This window comes from Pituophis catenifer, unplaced genomic scaffold (genome assembly GCF_029215685.1).
Source record: "Pituophis catenifer annectens isolate HBS135680 unplaced genomic scaffold, rPitCat1.0.hap2 SCAF_4, whole genome shotgun sequence".
NCBI classification, from domain to species: domain Eukaryota; kingdom Metazoa; phylum Chordata; class Lepidosauria; order Squamata; family Colubridae; genus Pituophis; species Pituophis catenifer.
Window position 1 is genome coordinate 12,428,618 of NW_027256884.1, and position 22,145 is coordinate 12,450,762.

A 22,145-nucleotide genomic window follows, 5' to 3' on the forward strand; every position below is an offset into this window, starting at 1 on the left:
TTATTTGAAAGAGGAAGAAGGTGATGAATTATGCTCTACTTTAAAAAGGACATTTAATTATGTAGAAGGCATGGTATCAGTACAGGTCCAAATCAGGGAAGAATCACATTTTTATACTACACCTAGAAGGTCTAACATTGGAAATATCTAACAGCAAGCAAAAAAAGAAAAAGAAAAAGAAAAAAATCCCCACACTTCTTTGTTGATATCATTTAAATCTAAACTAGTTCCAGTATTACGTAGAGGTGGGTAGTAAACATAAAGGTTCCCCTCGCACATATGTGCTAGTCGTTCCCGACTCTAGGGGGCGGTGCTCATCTCTGTTTCAAAGCCAAAGAGCCAACGCTGTCCGAAGACGTCTCCGTGGTCAAGTGGCCGGCATGACTAAATGCCAAAGGTGCACGGAATGCTGTTACCTTCCCACCAAAGGTGGTCCCTATTTTTCTACTTGCATTTTTTTTTTACATGCTTTCGAACTGCTAGGTTGGCAGAAGCTGGGACAAGTAACAGGAGCTCACCCCATTATGCGGCACTAGGGATTTGAACCACTGAACTGCCGACCTTTCGATTGACAAGCTCAGTGTCTTAGCCACTGAGCCACCGCGTGGCAGTGATTGCTTATTAAAGATTTCACTGTAGCTTCAGAAAGGGCCTTTTTCCCCACCCTTTTACAAAAGTTCAATGAATTTTCTGACAGTCCGAATTTAGAAATGAAGAGTGTGATTGCAAAGCATGACAAAATACAGCCTTTGGTTAAGCAACCTTGGTCTGACCCAAAGGTGTTTTTTTCAGGAGGCAACTGGACTTTCTTGTTTTTTTCTTTTGAAGATGTTTCGCTTCTCATCCAAGAAGCTTCTTCAGCTCTGGCAGGATAGTGGGGAAAGGAAGGATTTATATTCGTTTCTGACAGTTGGTCCTTTGCATCCTTTTAGAGAGTTGTTGAAGCACTTGGAAGTTTATCTGTGTCCTGAGGGTCACCAGGAACCAGGAGCACTACTCAGGTGACCCTGAGGACACAAGATAAAGCTCCAAGTGCTTCAACAACTCTCTAAAAGGATGCAAAGGACCAGCTCTTCTGCAAGAAATATAAATCCTTCCATTCCCCACTATCCTGTCAGAGCTGAAGAAGCTTCTTGAATGAGAAGCAAAAGGTCTTCAAAAGAAAAAAACAAGAAAGTCCAGTTGTTTCCTGAAAAAGCACCTTTGGGACAACCATGGATGACTGAGAATCTCTACAGACATTCAACCTGGTGTGAAGTAAAAGCTTCCCTTTTGCTGTATTAAACATAGAGAACATCAGTGGACAAATTAACTCACCAAGCTATGTCACTTTCTGCAATCATGCAAGGAATGTATGTGAGACAGTCATCCAGAACAACTGGCCCATTGTAGTCAAAATGAGATCAACAGTGAAAAAGGAAATTTAATTCTTTTGACATGGGTGCACGTAGGGTCTGGCTTTGGTCCATTTTATCTGAGAGCAATAGGGCGATTTTGCCTTCTTTTGACAAATGGTAGACAGTGGGGTATTCTGTCTCCAGCAGAAGGTAGAAATAGAGTTTGTCCTGCGTCAAATGGAGGGGAATACTGAATGCAGTAGAGTAGGGGTGTCAAACTCAAGGCCTGTGGGCCAGATCCATCCCACGGGGTGCTTAGATCTGGCCCGTGGACCAGCCTGGAAACAGCAAAGGACCAGCCTGTGGTGCCTCTGTCAGTGAAAACAGAGCTCGGCGGGAGCACAGAAGGCAAAATAAGGAAAGAGGGGAAGGAAGAAGAAAGAAGAATGAAGAGGGAATAAGAAGGAAAGAAGGAAAGAAGGAAGGAAGGAAGGAGGGAGGGAGGGAGGGAGGGAGGGAAGGAAGGAAGGAAGGAAGGAAGGAAGGAAGGAAGGAAGGAAGGAAGGAAGGAAGGAAGGAAGGAAGGAGATTATAATGAGAGTGAGGGAGAGTCTCAGGGAAGTTCTGCCTTAACACTTGGCCACCACAGGTGCCTCCCAACATGAGTGATGTCAAACTGGCCACACCCACCATGGCCCTGCACACCCCTGGCCACGTCCCCTGGCCCTCTAAGGTCAAACACAACCCTGATGCGCCCCTGAGTGAAATCGAGTTTGACACCCCTGCAGTAGAGTATTCTTCCAGTTCAAATATAAGCTCAGATTTTTTAAAAAAATATGTAGTATTACCACCCCAACAAAACCCATCTCTTGTGGTGAAGTATCAGGAAAGAAGTTAAAATTCACAAGCAGACCTTCCTTTCATTTGGGTGATCCCTCCTCTTTGAACCATAGAAACGAGCTGCTATGGCAACGGCCATCTTTTTTTTTTTTTTTTTTCAAACGGCACATTCATGTACATGTTTCTTCTTCATCAGGAACAAACAATTAGTAACAAATGAAAGAGATCATTACATCAAGTGCCCTTTTAGATCACCCCAATTAAAACTTTAGTTTAGCTGTATTTTAATTCTAACATACCAAATTCTAATTTTCTGCTCTGATTGCTCTTGTTGACTTATCTTTGAAAGATGTATTCGCAGCGCAAAGCCTAGAGATTTATTTAGCAACATGCCAATGTTGGCACCACTTAACGTGTTGATTGGTTGTATTATCAGTAGCAATGGAAAATAAATTACTATTAAACTATTATTGTCCTTGGCTGACAAAACACAATATTTTGTTGTTCTTTAAATATGAAACAATCATGGATAAACATGGAGAATAATGCTAAGCTGAAAGCATGATGGGGTAATTTTTCTCTTACGCACCTTCACAAAGCGTGAAGCGCTAAAGGACATTGAACATTTCAGCTGGGCTGAAGACCATCTTGTCTTCTCTCTCGGTTATTCCCTCAACATATTTCTGAAACAATTTGTTCTAATGTGGTTTATGGAAATGCTGTTCATTATGGCTGGGAAAAGGATGTTTTTTTTGGCTCAGCAACCCACTAGGGACTACTTAGGACTTACAGAAAATGAACTTTCATATTCTGAAGTTGCATCCAGCACCTTCAGCAGGGCAGCCAAGAGAGACACCAGGCTGATGCCAACATGAAAGCATCTGGTCCTGCCAATGAAAATCTAATGTGATGTATTTGGAAAGAATGGGATTCTTTGACATTGTATCTGGATGAGCAAATTCAATGAACATCTGAATCGCGGTTTAAATATCAGGCTGAAGGACTTCACAGAGGAGCTGGGAACCAAAAGATCTGGAACTCTTACGGTGTTTATTTAGCTGCCCTGCTTACTAAAGAATGCAGGTTCTTTGATGTATGTTGAAGAAAAACCACGAGGATTCACGCAACACTTTTAAAATAAATTCTTACCTAAATGAAATTATACTCCTAATTAGTAGACATGAATGGTTTACTATCAAGAGATCTTAACGGCAAACTTATGCTGACTTCTTTGTTCTTTTTTTTTTCCCCCATGCTAATATTTTCTGCTTCAACCTACAGGAAATGTGAGGCTTTTCAGATCCTATTATGCTTCATCTCTAATCATCATTGGATACTGTGAATAGGAGTGGTGGCAAGCAAAGTTCAACCATATCAGGAGGTCCACCAGAATACTAAATTTCTCCTCCTCTTTCTCCTCTTTCTCCTTTTTCTCCTCCTCCCCCTGCCAATTTATGATGAAATTTTAATTTGGGGATCTTTTCATCACATAAAGCAGAACCTTCCACTTTTGGGGGCTACAACCTGGGTCTTTGAAAAATATCGATGGAATCTTCTGTAAGTTTTAATTTTTTTAAAAAAATGAAATTTATGTAAGTTTCCTAAAGTTTGAGTTGTAAAAAGCAGATTTTTTCCCCTCTGCTGTTAATGCATCAACAGTGACCATAGAAAATAATAAGTGATAAGAGAGGAAAGGAGAAAAAGGGAACACTTTCCTGAGAGGATAAAGCTGGCCTTTCAAACATCTAGAGTCGTGATGGCGAACCTATGGCACGCGTGCCACAGGTGGCACATGGAGCCATAGCTGTGGCCATGCCAGCATTGCCCTACCTCAGCTCCAGTGCACATGTGCGTGCTGGCCAGCTAATTTTCAGGCCTTCCAGGTCCACCCGAAGTCGGGAAACGGGCTATTTCTGGCCTCCGGAGGGCCTTCAGGGGGTGGGGAAGGCCAATCTGGCTTTCCCCAGGCTCCTAGAAAGCCTCTGGAACCTGGGGAGAGTAAGAAATGGGCCTTCCGGTCCCACTGGAAGTCGGGAAATGGGCCGTTTCTGGCCTCCGGAGGGCCTCCGAGAGGGGGAGGCCATTTTCGCCCTCCCCAGGCTCCAAGAATGCCTCTGGAGCCTGAGGAAGGCGAAAAACGGGCCTACCATGCCATCATGTGCCAGAAGCAGGGGAGTGGGGAGGGGGTTGCATGTGCATGCGCAGGGGGCAGGGCGCATTGAATTATGGGCATAATTCCCACCCCCCCATGCTCCTCCCGCTTTTGGCACATGACAGCAAAAAGGTTAGCCATCACTGATCTAGAGGATGCCCTCAAGAAAAGGAGGAGAACCATCTAAGATGAGGGCTGTGCTATCCTTCTCGGCTTAGTGAATTCCTCGCCATAAACCCATTTTTGTTTGATTTGGGTTGGAAAGCCAAAGTCTCCCTATCCTCTTAATCAGGAGTGGGTTTCACATATTGTTGCCACTGGTTCGCTGCATACATGCGCCCGGCTTTCTGCATGCTCGCTGCACGCATGCGCGCCTTCCGTGCATGCGCCCGGCCTTCCACACATGCGCTTTGCTCGCACATGTGACTTCCATACATGTGCCCGGCCTTGAAAACATGGCTAAATAAGACGGTATTACATCTGGATAGGTGGCACCCACAGTCACCGCTACCGGTTCGCCCTAAACTGGCTGAATACCACCTCTGCTCTTAATCACTTCTACATTCAAGAATCTGCTTTCAGCTAAAACAACAACCAGAAATGCTTTAAATAAATGACTTTCTCTGCCCTGGATAATTGCATCTCTTATTCACCTCCTTTTTCCAGTTAGGAAACTCTCTGAGAGAATCTGAAGAAAAGCTTCATCTGTTTAGAAACCCAGGATGACTGACAGGTATCTTTGGACACCCTTGAATTGTCCTTATGTTTCTGGCTGCCTGAGCTGTATTTTTAGCCAGACACAGCACCATGTTGGGTTTGTGTGTGAGAAAGAAAAGGAAGAAGAGACGGACTCCTTTTGAATGGAACCTGTTAAATTTGCAGTAATCCCAGCTCTTTACATCCAATTACATTTTTTTCTTTCACCTATCATAGGTGGCTAAAGGTGGACCAAGTTTAAATACATGGCCTGTTGACCACAAAACTCTCTGGAGCAATCACTTTCCCAGAGCCCAACCTACCTGTACAGGTTACTTAATAGAGGGATCAATAAATACAATGACAAATTTTAATTTATGGATAGAAGAGAACATTTGTCGCTCAGGGTTGAACTGTGGACTCAACTCTAGGGGGCGGTGCTCATCTCCGTTTCAAAGCCGAAAAGCCAGCGCTGTCCGAAGACATCTCTGTGGTCATGTGGCCAGCATGACTAAACGCCAAAGGTGCATGGAACGCTTTTACCTTCCCACCAAAGGTGGTCCCTATTTTTCTATTTTCATTTTTTACGTGCTTTTGAACTGCTAGGTTGGTAGAAGCTGGGACAAGTAATGGGAGATCACCCTGTTATGTGGCACTAGGGATTCGAACCGCTGAACATCAGCAAGAAAACCACTGAGCTCAGACAGCATCAAGGATCCAATAAATTGTAATTTCCACAATTAAGCAGCTTACTCTTCTGGAAAACAATTCACTATCCACATGGTTGTTTCTTACACCTGAACTTTGCATCTAGTTGACTCCTGTAAGTCTCACAAGATCTGGTGATCAGAGTTCATTCAGACCTAGGCTGATTTGTTTTTTATGGCTACTAATATTCTTTAGGGATAGAATCAAGAACACGTGAGGAGTTACTCCCCCTTTATGATGCCTTGGTAAGATCACACTTGGGCTATTGCATCCAGTTTTGGTCACCATGATATCAAAAGATGCTGAGACTCTAGAACGAGTACAGAGAAGAGCAACAAAGGTGATTAGGGAGTTGGAAGCTAAAACTTTTGAAGAATGGTTGTAGGAATTGGGTGCGTCTAACAAAGAGAAGGACTAGGGGGTGACATGATAGCAGTCTTCCAATATTTGAGGGGCTACCACAAAAAAGAGAGTGTCAACTCATTCTTCAAAGCATCTGAAGGCAGAACAAGAAACAAGAATGGAAACTAATCAAGGAGAGAACCAACCTAGAACTAAGAATAAATTTGAGCAAGAAAAATTAATCAGTGGAACAACTTTCTACAGCAACTTTCTACAGTGCTACAACAATGGACATTTTTAAAAAAGAGATTGGACAACCGTTTGTCTGAAATGATATAGAGCCATGATGGCGAACCTATGGCACGCGTGCCACAGGTGGCACGTGGAGCCATGTCACTTGGCACGCCAACTAAGCTCCGGCATGCATGTGTGTGCTGGCCAACTGATTTTTGGGCCTTCTGGGCCCACCAGAAGTAGGGAAATGGCTGTTTCCTGCCTCCGGAGGGCCTGGGGGGGGGCATGGGAAGGCCCGTTTTTCTTTCTCACTTGGCTCCACATCCTCTGTATGCATCTGGGGAGGGTAAAAACAGCTTTCCCAATCCCCTTGGAGGCCCTCCAGAGGTCCGAAATGGCCCGTTTCCCAACTTCCGGTTGGACAGGAAGTGACATTTTTTGCTGTCTCCAGCATCCAGAGACTCCTAGAGAGGCTCTTTAGGAAGTTGGGAAATGGGCCGTTTCCCGCCTCCGAGGGGGTGGGGAAGGCTGTTTTCGCCCTCCCCCGATGCATAGAGAGGATCTGGAGCCAGGTGAGAAAGAAAAACAGGCCTGCCGGGCTATCGTGTGCTAGGAGCGGGGGAGAGGGGGGTTGCGCGTGCATGTGTGGGTCGGGACGCATAGAATTATGGGTGTGGGCACGCGCATACACGAATCTTCCCCACCCCCCTTCCTGGTACGTGATGGCAAAAAGGTTAGCCATCACTGATACAGAGTTTCCTGTTTCAGCAGCGGGCCTTGGACTTGAAAACCTCCAAGCTCCCTTCTAATTATGTTATTCTGTTATTTTCCACTGTTTGCATAGGGATATAAGTTTGATATTATGAGCCAACTTTTTAAAGAGAAAGCACCCAACTTGACAGAAGGAAAATACTTCCAGTATCATGTTGCTCTTAACACTTGAAGCTCTTATGCCACATGGATTTCCAGGCCCAGATTCAAGTACAGTCCACTTTTCTTGGTCTCTCCAAATACTTCCCTTTTTTTTTTTTTGAACAGCTTATGGAAGAAAAGCATTCATATATCTCCAAGGAGGCAAAAGGCTTTCTCAGCTATCTCAAACCAGAATGATTTCCCCCAAAAACCCACATTTCAACATTAAATAAGCAAAAATCAGTGATATGTGCCAAAGGAGTCAAAAAAGTCAGGACAAGAGCTTGGATTGCACAGCTGTGGCCCCTGACACCACTGGAGTAAAAAAAATGCAACTTTCAATGTGTTTCAATTGTACCTTTATATTTGTATTTTATTTTATTCCCCTTACAATCATGTCTTCTTTGCTTGCTTCACTGGGAAAGTAGATGACAAACCTAATAAGATTTAGGCACCTGTTTAAAACATTATTATTATTATTATTATTATTATTATTATTATTATTATTATTATTATTATTATTATTATTATTTCAGTTTCTTGACTTTATATCTGTTTTTAATGCCCATAGTTATTTTTAAGTCCCTCCATTGTTTTTACGTAGTTTTTGTGCATAAATTGTCCTATAAAACATTTAATTGAAAATGGTAAAGAAATTAATTGATTAATCAATATTACAACTTGGATATTTTGTAGGATTCACTCAGTGAACTCATTATAATAATATAATATAATATAATATAATATAATATAATAATATAATAATAATATAATATAATATAATATAATATAATATAATATAATATAATATAATATAATATAATATAATATAATATAATATAATATAATATAATATAATATAATAATATAGTATATCAAAAAAAGTCAAATGACTTCTTTGAAAATAATTTTCTATTTCACAGAATTCATTTTTATTTTGTTTTTTTAATCAAACTTTGAAATAAAACAAGATTAAAGTCATAATTTGAACTGGCCTACCCACTTTTGGTTCTAACTACTATTTTTAAATTGCCAGTAAATCATTTAAATAAATCATTTGAAAGCTCTTGATAACGCTGTTTAACCAACCAATTCATTATTCAGTAAACTCAGAAGTCATACCTACCCAAGTAAACAACAGTAGAGAACCTGTTAGCTTTCCCCTTTTATTAACATCTCATAAACACTGGCAGAAACCAGATAAAAATTGTGGGAATAAAATTGCAGCTTTTGTTTGAGTGAATGTTTGCAAATTATTGTGCAGTAGAGAAACTTCCCACATACAAACACAATCATTCTTTTGTTTTATCTACATGACTTCATCCTTCAGACTACGTTTAAACTGTCACATCATTAGCACTTGTTTTGTTTATAAAACAAATATGCTTCTATTTTACAGCAGATCTTCAGATTATTAAGAAGTGAAATTTATTCAGCATTCTCAGCTCTGTATACATACATATCATTCCGTATAAACCATGAATTAATAATAGGATTGTGAACTATTTTTAGTTGATCAATTATATTACTCTAAGAATGAATCGATCAATTTATTGATTACACTTAAATTGATTTGCAAATCATTACCAGAAGGTAAACATAACTGCATTTTAAAGCCTACAAAAAGGTATGAACACAGAATGGTTTAATAAAGTGTAGCTGCTCTTTATTGCTAAAGAACATCCTATCTCCTCACTATCTTTTCTTTCATTTCCTGAAAAACAGAATTAAAGTTTATTTCTCGCCATGGTTGGTATATCTGTTGATGTCTTTATATCTAAAATTGGGAGTGGATTTTTTTTCCCCCTAGAATATCTTCCTCATAAACTTTTTTCTTTGGGGACTTCTGGGGACCAACAAGTCAGTGACACCTGCGATTCCTCTCTTAGTTTTATTTGCTTCCACAAATCCCACCTGGAAAATACGATCCCAATGTCAAATATCCATGTGGTAGAAGGCAGAATGGGAAGTCTTTCAGCTGTTTATAAGACGTGTCTAAAGTGTCTATGGAGATTCTCAGTCATCCAGGTCAGGGCTGGTTCTACTTAACTTTACTACCGGTTCGCCACAGGGCCACGTGTGCGCTCTCTCTTTGCTCGTGTGGACGCCCACTCTTCTGCACATGCGCAGAAGCATTCTGATGACATTGGGGTTGGTGGGCGGAGCCTCCCACCAGTTTTACTACCGGTTCTATAGAACCGGTGTGAACCGGGGGCAACCCATCACTGATCCAAGTCATGGTTGTCCCAAAGGTGCTTTTTTCAAGAGGCAACTGGACTTCCTTGTTTTTCTTTGAAGACGTTTCCCTTCTCATCCAAGAGAAGCTTCTTCAGCTCTGATGAGAAGCGAAACGTCTTCAAAGAAAAACAAGAAAGTCTGGTTGCCTCTTGAAAAAAGCACCTTTGGGACGAGGTGTCTATAGCTTCATAAATAATTTGGGAGAGGTGGCTTATAGAACTCTTACAACTCTGTATTTTTATTAGGGATCTTACCAGAGACATTCAACAAAGAATTACAATATTTGAATGTGAATATATTAACAGCGACTAGAATTGTATTTGCAAAAAAATGGAAAGGAGAGAAGATGATTACTGACGAAGAAAGTATTAAGAAAAGGTTGGACTGTGCTGAAATGAGTAGATTGACATTTGAAATAAGAGAACAGGAAGATAAGCAATATTATTTGATATGGGAATTATTTTATTAATGGATAAATAATAAAGCCTGGAGATGAAATATTATATATGAAATGAAATTTGGATAAAATGTTTAAGCACTTGTTTTTTTTTTTTCTGTTAGAGGTAAGAATATCTGTCATATAATGAGAGTTTGAACATTTTTGAGAGCACGAAATGATTTTCACCGATCAAAATACTGTCTGTAAGTGTTTGGAAAGTTGATGTTTTAATGTTGTTTTTGTTTAAAAAATAAAAAACTTTTTGGAAAAAAAAAAGAACTCTTACAACTCTTTAAGGAAGGCAACCACATCATCTCCCAGGCTCCCCTGAAAAGTGCCTTCATGAATTGCAGACCAAAGCTATATTTGCTATCTGAAGCATCTTCTGGAAGTGAATCTAAAGGCACTATTTATGCCATTTTACAGGTTGATCGATGGGAAATCTTGTTCATAAGGAAACCAACATGTTCAAGCTAAGATATTTATGTATGTCCTTGGTTCAGAATCAACACGCCGTGATTCGGATCTCTCTCCAATCCAGAAAAAGGGACGCAGTGGCAATATTCTTCCCCCAGGAGTGGGAAAGGAATGGGGATTTTGCAATATTCTTCTCTCAGAAGTGGGGTGGGAATGGAGATTTTGCAATAACCCTCCCCCAGGAGTGGGGAGGGAATGGGGATTTTGAAGTATCCTTTCCTTGGAGTGGGGTGGGAATGGAGATTTTTCAGTATTCTTCTCCTGCCACGCCCACCAAGCCACACTATACCCACCAAGCCACGCCTACAAAACTGGTAGTAAAAAAATATGGATTTCACCACTGAGATGTACCCTTTGGCTAACAAAAGTGTCCTCAGAGAGGAAGCTGGAGAGAATTTTGCCAAGTTGGGGGAACCCTGGCTTGACTTTTGCTTGGTGGTTTAATTTTCAGCTTCCTTTGGATAATAGGATCGAATTAGGTATCTCCCTGTGTAGGGCTAAATAACAACACAGAAACAATAAATATCTTTTATCCTTTCTCAAACCAGCTATTAATTTTGTACACCTCTCATGTCTGGAATCTTAAAAATTTATGAGCATAATTACGCTCCCGTTTTTCATAGAGAGTTTTAATGCTGTTTTTTATGGTTTATTATTATATTAATCTTTGATACCCCAATCTACCTGAATCTATTAAGTCTTAATGTGGTGCTCAGTAGTCTTCTAGGACTTCAACAGTGTAAACTAAGCTTGCAAACTATTCTAAGTTCCCTCCCTCCCTCCCTCCCTCCCTCTCTGTGTCTCTGTCTCTCTCTGTCTCTCATCTATTTACCTCTCTCTCCTTTTTGTCTCTTTCAACACTAAAACTTCCTTTTTACAACCCCGTAATCCCTTAATTCAGGCTAGAGTTGGAGTGGCTGGCTAGAGCTGAGTGTTTACTGGCCGGATGCCCTTCCTGACATCACACAAAGTTTGCAGCAGATTTTTTTTTTTCATTGTACCCTAGGAGAGAAACATCTGCCGGTACCTAGGATTGAACTCTCAAGATGAGTGTCTTCACCACTAGGTCACCATGCCCCTCTCTTGTCGCTTTTAATACTAGTAACTCTAAATTATATTCATACTAGGAAGGAAGTTCCTAGTTAGTTCTTCTTTTAAACATAGGGAGATGTCTAGAAATCCTTCCTAGGAAATTTTCAGAAAACCTAGTACCTCCCTTATCTTTATCCTCAAACACATTTGTTTGAAACACAAATTCTTAAAGCGACTTTTGTATTAAAGGCATATTTCTGCAGGTCAATCAATGCCATCGGAAACTTTTCATTCCAAAAGGCTCAGTCAATTGAATGCCCTCAATGAAGTCAGAAGAGCCTTGATAGTACAGTGGTCTACGCACCCTGTTATTAACACAGTTGCCTGCAATTTACTGCTGGTTCGAATCTCTCCAAGGCTCAAGGTTGACTCAGCCTTCCATCCTTTCTAAGGTAGGTGAAATGAGGACCCAGTTTGTGGGGGCAATAAGCTGACTTTGTATAAATATACAAAAGTATGAAGGCTATTGCTTAACACATTGTAAGCCGCCCTGAGTCTCCGGAGAAGGGCGGCATATAAATCAAATAAAAAAAAAATGAATTCAGAATGATCCCTGTGAATATTTATTCTTCAACAGAGAAGAATCTCCAAAGTCTCAGCAGCACATTTGTCCATGAATCCTATTTTATAAGTGGCATTTAGGTGGATTTTTAGACCGGTGCATTAGCCGAGAGGTGAAGACGCTCGCCTCCCACTCAGAAGGTTGAGAGTTCAATCCTAGGCAGCGACAGATGTTTCTTTATCAGGGCACAAAGAGAAAATGTCTACTGTAGGTGTTAGGAAAGGTGACCGGCCAGTAAGTGCTCAGCAACATTCTGTCGCCCTGACTCCATCCCAAATAATGGGATTAAAGGGTTGTAAAAAAAAAGGTGGATTTTTAAAGCTTGTTTGATTACGTTGCTGCCTTTAATAGTTCAAATGAATGAAGTGTTAGTTGAAGTGAAAGACATCTGTTCCCAGGAATTTTTTTTGTGCCTTGCTCTGTGGCGACCTACCTGGATATTTGTCAGGAGGGTTTCTATGGAGGACAATCCATCAGGAAATAGAAAAGGAGACGGGAACCCGGGAGGAAGAGGTTGTCCGTGGCCAGTTAGCGAAAGTTTGTCAAGGCTGTCTCTTGTGGTTGGTGTGGAGAGCGGGGTCTCATCTGTATGTGATTGAAACAAAAATATAGAACAAGTTACGCTTGTCTGTTTTTATTAGACCTCAGTAATGGCTTCCCTAGTGATTTCCAGAACATTTATTGCAAATTGGTTCCTGCTATCAGGAGAAAATGCTTTCTGCTGAATTTTCTTTAATGAAAAAGCGGTGGAGATACAACCAGATAGCATTAATGAGTAACTTTATAAGCCTTTTAAATGCAGCCTCTAATGAGACTGAGTTTACAGTGCCATAGAATCTTTTTAAAACTAATATTATCTCACACATACTTGTGATAATATATTTAGGCTGACTTTATGGGTAAGTTCCCAATTATCTCATTTTAGCCTGCGCACTGTCTATATGGACAATGGAATGTTTCTCGCTATGATACATATTTTATATGGACCACTTATGATTTATGTTCAAATTATTCTGTGTGTTTACCCAGAGTCAACTATCTCCTTCATCAACAACAGCAAAATGAATAGTCTTCCTCAATTAACTGCCCATTTCTGAAGAGATGATCTCCACTCCAGCAGACATCTTAGAGATGTGAAAATTTTGGTCTCTCTCTTTGCCCTACACCTATTCCAAAGTTGTGTGGAAATTGGGAATTCCATTTGGAATAGATACTACCAAGCCTGTTCAGTTTTTCAAAAATACAAACTCTTGTTTTTCACCACCTTGTAAGAATTTCTACAATTAAACAATGTATTTGCATAAAGAAAACTCCGACATAGTTGTCTGAAAATAACTTCAATGTTTCTTCCCTATTTTTCTTGGCAACAAATTCAGATAGGAGGTTGTTGTTTTTTGTTTTTGTTTTTAAAATCTCCCTCAGAAAATTCCATTACAAAGACAATAGATAGCAATGGCAGTCTTGACAGCAGCACTGTTGGCGGTAATTTATTTTTTAAAAGAATAATTTGGGGGACTATCCTTCTGCTTTGTCATTTGCGGGGAAAGTATTAAAGGTAGAGAACTATGGGAAAACCTTTAAACAGGAAAGGAATAATTAAGTTATAACTGCGGCTAGCCTAAGGCGCCAGTTTTTCAGTATAATGCATTTCGATTGTTTTCTCTAAAGTAGCTGTACTTTACAGAAGACTGGGGGGGGAAGATTAAAACTCTTGTTTATGCAGAAGTACAAAAAAAAAAGAAGAAGAAAGAAACTCACACAAGAAAGTAGTTCTTCTGAATTTAAATAAATATATAATCTATGCTGAGTTACTACTAAACACCAATTCAGGGTAGTTATTTAAACTTTTGTCTCATTTTTGGCCTTCTGAGAAATGAGCAAATGTTTAATTTTGCAAATTAAAGTGTTGTTAAAAGAAGATGTAGGGTTTTATGGATGCTTTTTTACTGCATGCTAAACTGCTTAGAATTGAGGGCAGGAGGGTGGGAGGAAGGAAGGAAGGAAGGAAGGAAGGAAGGAAGGAAGAAGGAAGGAAGGAGGGAAAGAAGGAAGGAAGGAAGTTTTTTTCTGCAAGTCTGATTTTAACCTCAACTCTTGACCACAAGAGCAAAAAAAAGAAAGATCCAAATTACATCAAGAGAAAGAGCATTGGTGATAGAAGGAACTTCCTATCTTATTAGTCTGCACTACTATTAATCTTCTCATCGTTCCCATCACCCATCTCCTTCCACTTATGACTGTATGACTGTAATTTTGTTGCTTGTATCCTTACTGTTAAGGATATTGGTGTTGTGTTACCAACCAGCAGAGTAAATGCACAAGGAAACGTTGCTGAGAGCAATGAATAAGAGATATGCAAACTGGTTTATCAAAAGCTTACTTTATAGTAGAAAAACAGTCTCATAGTCTTTAAACAAATTCCAAGTCTTTGCCAGTTAAATCAGTCCAGTAGTTACAGATATCTTCTTACCAAACAGACAGTAGTTGGTTAGAATAACAAACTCACTCTGGTTCACAAACCACGATGATAGCAGATAGCAACTCCTCACTATGGCAGCATATTGTACTCTGGTAGCATATCACATCAGCTTCATACACAATGGCAGCATATCATAGCAGCAACTGAACACGTTACAATACCTTGCTTAAATACTCTCACAACCAGTGATTACCTAATTACGGCATGACTCAGCATTAAAGTCACATAATACATTTACAGATTAAAGTTACAGTACACTTATATTGCCTGGACAACTTGTTAGGCTCAAACCATATCCTAACACTTCCAATTTATATTGATATTGTTTCCTGATTGCTTATTTGTACCCTATGGATATCATTAAGTGTTGTACCTTATGATTCTTGATGAACGTATCTTTTCTTTTATGTACAGTGAGAGCATATGCACCAAGACAAATCGCTTGTGTGTCCAATCACATTTGGCCAATAAAAAAATCTAATCTATTCTATTTTATTCTATTCTATTCTGTTCTGTTCTGTTCTGTTCTGTTCTGTTCTGTTCTGTTCTGTTCTGTTCCGTTCTTTCTGTTCTATTATTTTGCTTAAGAAAAGTGAAAATGGGACCACAAAGGGACCTCTTTCACCAATCTCTACGATATTCTGTATTTTCCCACTACTTTGGGGGGCACTTATTTAATATCTCGGGGTTCATCTGAACATTTTCAGTGCTTTTATTTCAAAGCTGCAAAGCCTTGCTTTCGCTTGAGAGGTTTTTAACTGTTGGAACCATAGCTATCATTAAGAATGTGTCTGTGTAAGGCACACACAGATCCTTTGTTTTTCTCCTCACTTTCTGAGTACCTCCAAGTTTAAAACTAGGAAATTCTTGTTAGTCATACGCATGTAATCAGTCCTGTCTGAATTCAACGTTCTCTTTTATACAATCGCTAACTGAAATAACAGTAGCTCTACTGACCTATAATGTCAGAAGAAGGGACTGAACTTAAGTTGAACTATTTTGATGAATGTTTAACTTAAAGACAAATAATCTTTCATAATGCGACTTTGTGTCTTTTTTTTTTTTTTTATATCCTGCATGAAATAAACTCTGGGTGAACATATTGGAAAGAAAACAAATGCATATCTCATATACAGGAAGAATGGCTATTTGTAGATGCGAGATAAGCGATGACTGAGAGAAACTTGGGAAAAAGTCCTGGTATTTTTTTTTTTTTAAAGGAAAAGCAACCGTATTGTACATATGAACTAATTAAAAATAGCACAACTGTCTTTAAACATAGCAGTGCCATAACCTTGCTTCTAGCAAATCATTAACAGGGTGTGAGAGACGAAGATGCTTAATTCCTTTTGCATAAAAACAACCAAGGGATACCACATGTTCTCAAAACCTTTGTCCGTATCCCTAAGCGATGTTTGTTTATGACACAAAGTTTCTCACTGATCTTTCCCATCATGACCATCATGACCCGATGCTCAGAATGACTGCAGAAGAAAGAGGAGGTGGAAAATATTCACCCTTTTACTCAGGGGTGGTATTCATTTACTTTCCCTACCAGTTCGCAAATGTGACCGGGCCCCGTCCACGCATGCGCCCAGCCTCAAAAACGTGCCTAAATAGGATGGCATAGAGCTGCTACTGGTTCGGGCGAACCGGTCTGAACCGGCTGGATACCACCTCTGCTTTTACTGATGGAATTACGCTTATAAGGAGAATAACATGACCGGATGAATTCTTTATTGTGGACCATCAGAGCAAGATGTACATTATCTTGTTGTCCTAAGACCACAATTGAGCCCAAAACTCCTGCTGTTAAGCGAGATGTTTGTTAACCAGGTTTTGCCCCCTTTTACGACCCTTTCTCGACACAGTTGTGAAGTGAACCTGGCTTCCCCATTGACTTTGCTTGTCAGAGGGTTACAAAAAGTGGATCGCAGGACACTGCAATCGTCATAAATATGAGTCATTTGTCAAGCGACCAAATTTGGATCATGTGACCTCAGGGATGCTGCAATGCTCATGTGAAAAATGGTCTCAAGTTACTTTTTTCAGTGCCTTTGTAACTTCAAATGGTCACTAAATGAATTGTCGTAAGCCGAAGTCTATCTGTATTGTATGGCAAGGCCCACATTCCTACAGAGAGTAAACTGTTTTGAACTGAGACAGCCATTTCAACTTACCAAGCTCAAAATTACACTCCACTACACTCAAGCACGCAAGAAGCAGAGCATTTTAGCTTATATTTCAAATGTAGCATGGCTTTTATTTAATTAGACTATTTCACTATTCAGAAAATACTTGGGATGCCAAGTTACTCAACCCCGATGATCCAACCACCAACCTTTCAACCTACCAACTACCCTTTTTTCTGTCTTTCAACCACAGCTTGGTCTATCTCAATTAGCAATTGTTATGTTCCTTCACAGGTTGCTAAGTTACAAATAGATATTTCAAGGGAAATAAAAGAACAGGCCTTCTCTTCTGATTACCAACACTTCTTTCTTCAAATGACACTTTAGAAGTTGGTCTCTTTTAACTTTCTTTCCTCTTATAAAACTAACTCCCTTCCTCCCTCCCTCCCTCCGTCCTTCCCTCCAGTGGTAGGTTTCCAATTTTCTTACCACCAGTTTGCCCTGTGTGCGCACGCTCCTTCTGTGCATGTGCCCAGCCTTTGCACATGCTTGTGTGCCTCCCGTGCATGCGCTCAGCCTCGAAAACATGCCTAAATAGGACATCATAGAGCCGGGGCAAGTGGGTAGTCCCATTCACAGTCGCCGCTACCAGTTCGCCCGAACTGGTACAAACCAGCTGAATATCACCTCTTCCTCCCTCCCTCCCTCCCTCCCTTCCTTTCTTCCTCAACTCTTAGCAGCTTATAATGCAGTAAAAAGACATCCATTCCCTCCTTTCTGCCTTTCTATCTATCCTCTGCCAAGCTAGACCAAGCAACTTCTCCTCCATCATCTATATAAATCTTAACATTCCTCCCTTCATCGAAAAGATATGCAAGAAGTAAGGAGGAGGGGTAAAAAAGCTTTCCTTTCATCGTAGAAGTTAAAATTTGATTATTTCCTAAACCGTTGGAATACATTCCATAACACCAAGATTACAAAAGCTGTTTGCAGAGATATTCACTGATGCGGCTAAAATCACAATTAAATTTGAGGCAAAGGTGGAAAGACATGGATATAGTCTTTCATGCAAACGGTTCATTAACAGACTGAATCTAATAGTTGTGCAACAAAGTGTTTTTACTGTGGTTTCCATTTCACCACCCATCATTTACTATAGCCTGTCGGTAGTTGGAATAAGCCCTAGGAGCAAGGAGATGACTTCTTACTCCATGGAAAGGTCAGGCATGTTTTCAGAAGTTCACACTTTTGTTTTGAAGTACGTTATAAAAACCATGAATTAGAAGAAGATGGAAAAGCTTTTCCAAGCTTTTAATATTTTCTTTGGAGAACTTCCAAAGCAGCAAAGGTTGGCCATTTCTAATCTCTAAAGTGCGATTAAGGTAAGACACACAAAAGCACAATTCTCACCAAGACAGTTGTGAAATTGGCACCTGGGTGAGCAGTTTTACCTTTCATCTCATCTCCCGTCTCCAGAGTTTGCAATCTTGCTAATAGCAGGTACACAGAGATACGTGTCTTTATGTAGTCTTCAATCCGAATATGAAAACATTATAAAGTATGAATGTAAGGGCCTCTTGATTTCTGTTTAATTTTAATTATGCACCCACAATGTCAACTAAAGGGCAAGGAACACAGATTTTTGGTTCCGTCTTTGAACTGAGCTTTATAAATGTAATTTTTTTTGACATATGCTGCGTTGTCAGTCTTAGAAAAAAATTACTCACTCTCAAACAAAGCCTTGGGGAGAATAAAAAAAATGGAGAAGAACAGCTGGTTTTCCGCGAATCTCCCCTGATGAGGACGTATTACTAATTTGCAGAAAGTCCTATGGATCGTGGGTGCTGGTTTCTATTTCGCTAACCTCATTTCATATGAGGAAATGTTAAATAAACCTTTACATTAGTAGTGGGTTTCAATTTCGGCCGCTATCGGTTCACTCGTGGGCTAGGAAGCTTGTGCGCATGCGCAGAGATGTCCGGGCAGGTGGGCGGAGCCTCCCGCCACCACCGCTACCAGTTTGCCCGATCCGGGGCAAACCAGTAGCAACCCACCATTGCGTTACATATGAGGTTCTACCTACAGGTAGTATATATTTATTACTATTAATAAAGATACTCTATCTTTATTAATAATATAAATGTCTGTTCTGGTTGTTAGAGGTAACCTTACTAGCTGATGTTCCAACAGGCCAAACAATAAGAAGAAACAAGTCACAGCAGTAAAGAACAATTCAAGCAATAAGATTTTGAGCTGTATGGGACTTCCTCCATTTATGAATTTGGGACCCCCGATTCCCACAAATTATGATTTAACTCTTTGTACTGCCATATTTGATGTCCCACTCCTCCCACACACACATGGCAATAATTCTACAGGGGTTTATTCAACCCCCCCCCAAAAAAAAAGGTCCTTAGAAAACACCCCCCATCACATAAGTTTAGATTCTGAGTTCAGCACAGCAAGATTCGCTGGGTAACCGAGTCCACAGGCACACAAGCAGTCCAGGAGTTGAACAGTCCAGGATACAAGGCACAAACACACAAGGCACAGAACTGGGCATGTTGCGCCAGCAACACTATTCCTCAGGGCTGGGTTAAGTAGGCAATGCCAGTGAAACCCTTCATGAGATGTTGAGGTTGCTGTTGTGACTGAGGCCCAAGCAGGGGTGGGTTCTAAATTTTTTTACTACCGGTTCTGTGGGCGTGGCTTATTTTGTGGGTGTGGCTTGGAGGTCATGTGACTAGGTGGGCATGGCTAGCTGGTCAGAGTCATTTCTGGAAGGTCCTCGCACTTACGACCAGTCCTCGCACTTACGACCCGCCTCATTTGTTTGCTTTTAACACTGATCAGCTGTAGGACGGCCCTTTGAAGCCCCGCGGCAAGAGTTTAAACAGTTTTTTTTCCCTCTAGTCATCAGCTGGGACTCAGGAGGCAGCAATAGATTGGGGGTGGGACCAAATAAAAGGTAAGAATAACATGGGTGGGTGGGTGGGGGGGGGAGGGCGGGGGGGGGGAGAACCGGTTCGGTGACGTCATATCATCACTGCTACCGGCTCGGCCGAAACCGGACCGAACTGGGAGGAACCCACCACTAGGCCCAAGTAGTGATTACCAAACACAATTCAATCCCCAACAAACTTATTTTATTAAAACAGCTGAGAATTGATTCATTCTCAGCTTAGTCCAAAACAAATTCTTCATAACCTGCCTGTTGGCTTTATTACCAAACTTTGATGTCTTTGGCAGTCTGCTAAAGGCTTTTCTTGGCAAACCCCACACAAAGTTTATTTATTTATTGGTTCGATTTATATGCCACCATTTTCCGGAGACTCAGGGCGGCTTACAATGCGTTAAGCAATAGCCTTCATACTTTTGTATATACCTGCTTAGTAGGGCTTTTGGGCCCCCCTATGCCGTGTTCTTTTTTATACAATGTCAGCTTATTGCCCCCACAAACCGGGTCCTCATTTTACCTACCTCGAAAGGATGGAAGGCTGAGTCAACCTTGAGCCTGGTAAGATTTGAACTTGCAGTAATTGCAGGCAGCTGGTGTTACTTAACAGTGCTTTAGTCTGCTGCGCCACCAAGAGACGCTGACAAGAAGCACTGGAATCAACATTGCTTTTCTACAGAGAGAGAGAGAGAGAGAGAGGGAGGGAGGGAGAGGGAGAGAAAGAGAGAAGCGGAACCTGGGCCATCTGTCAGCCTTCAGATGGAGAGTTAAGAGCCCCCAGGTCTGGATGTGGCTGATGAAGAAGAAGAGGAACAGCTGGGTCCTGTGCCTGACACATAGCTGCGTAGAAGCATAGGGAGACCAGTGGAAAGCCTTGGGCCGATCCTGGTGAAGGAAGAGCCACTGCTGCTAGCAAGGCTCCACCCTAGCTTTGGGGATAGAAGGCAGGAGGTGGAGATGAATAGGTCTGGCAGACAAAAGAGCCTTGGTAGTACAGTGGTCTAAGGCACCCTGTTATTAAGCTGGTTATTAAGACCAGCTGCCTGCAATTACTGCAGGTTCGAATCTCGCCAAGGCTCAAGGTTGACTCAGCCTTCCATCCTTTCTAAGGTAGGTAAATTGAGGACCCAGTTTGTGGGGGCAATAAGCTGACTTTGTATAAATATACAAAAGGATGAAGGCTATTGCTTAGCGCATTGTAAGCCGCCCTGAGTCTCCGGAGAAGGGCGGCATATAAGTCAAATAAAAAAAAAAACAAAAAAAAAAAACTATTAATCTTCTGGCCGGATGGCCTTGTTAGCCTGCGAGAGACACTTTTTGCTGGGGCTGCCGGCATTCCTAATAAAGGAATCCTTTAGAGGGTTCACTTTAGAGGGTTTGTCATGTTTGGGGAGCTGAGACAGAACAATAGAGAAACAGAAATTTGGAGGTATTTTTTTTTTTAATTTGATTTATATGCCGCCCTTCTCCGGAGACTCAGGGCGGCTTACAATGTGTTAAGCAATAGCCTTCATACTTTTGTATATTTTATACAAAGTCAACTTATTGCCCCCACAAACTGGGTCTTCAATTTACCTACCTTAGAAAGGATGGAAGGCTGAGTCAACCTTGAGCCTGGCGAGATTCGAACCTGCAGTAATTGCAGGCAGCTGGTCTTAATAACAGGGTGCTTTAGACCACTGTACTACCAAGGCTCTTTTAAAATTAAATAATTTGGCCCATAATTTAAAACATTTCAATTTAAAACCAATTTTAAAAACCCATCATAAAATCAGGACAGCCCGGCTAACTGAAAGAAGTAGGTTTTAAGGGCCCGACGAAAGTTGAGTTGAGTCTCAGTTGTATTTGATTGTATCGTATTGTATCACATCTTTCTTTTCTGGTTCTTTTTTCACTGTTTATGTTATCTTCCTCCCCACTATTTCCATTATAAGTTATCTGGAGTCAGAAGAGATCTAAATTTAATTGAATAAATAAATAGAAGTGCTTGTGTACATTGACCACAATGATGTCATAGAATGAAATGCTAAAACATTTGAGATGCTTTATTTAACGATGACATGTTTTACATTGTAAGTAAATAAATTGAGTTTCCCAAGCATTTCACCTTCTCCCCCCTTCATTCATTTAAAAAGTTAGTGTTCCACTATTCGCCTTTTGAAACTTATACTAGCAACATACATTCCTTATATAACTGTTTGACAATTCTGTATTTTAAATATTTTAACTGATCTGACGTTCTAATATACTACTGCCAGTATTTAATACTATCCCTTATAGATAATTTTATGGCAACAGAAAATGCCAGCTTTATAAGAAGTTACGTTTTGCATTTTAAGCAGAACAGAACTGTGGAAATATATTTATATTTTAGAGCCCAAATATTCATGGCAGCCAAAGTTGTCTGAGCTGATTACCAATTTACTTAAAATATGAAGTGTTTCTGAGTGTGTGTGTGAGAGAGAAGGAGAGGGATAGAGATAGAGGGAGGGAAGGAGGGAGAGAAGAAGAAGAAGAAGAAGAAGAAGAAGAAGAAGAAGAAGAAGAAG

At 40.6% G+C, this 22,145-nt stretch overlaps 1 protein-coding gene across 4 annotated transcripts in view; it reads right to left on the reverse strand.

The window, feature by feature from the left end:
* Positions 1-22,145, reverse strand: part of DACH1 (dachshund family transcription factor 1) — a 423,079-nt gene that overhangs the window by 29,333 nt on the left and 371,601 nt on the right. For all 4 annotated transcript variants that reach the window (XR_011600420.1, XM_070944267.1, XM_070944266.1 and 1 more), the window contains exon 7: positions 12,463-12,614. Coding sequence is in view for 3 of the 4 variants with exons in the window: in XM_070944267.1 (XP_070800368.1) it covers positions 12,463-12,614 (152 nt within the window). In the remaining variant the exon portion in view is untranslated. The remainder of the gene's footprint in view (positions 1-12,462; positions 12,615-22,145) is intronic.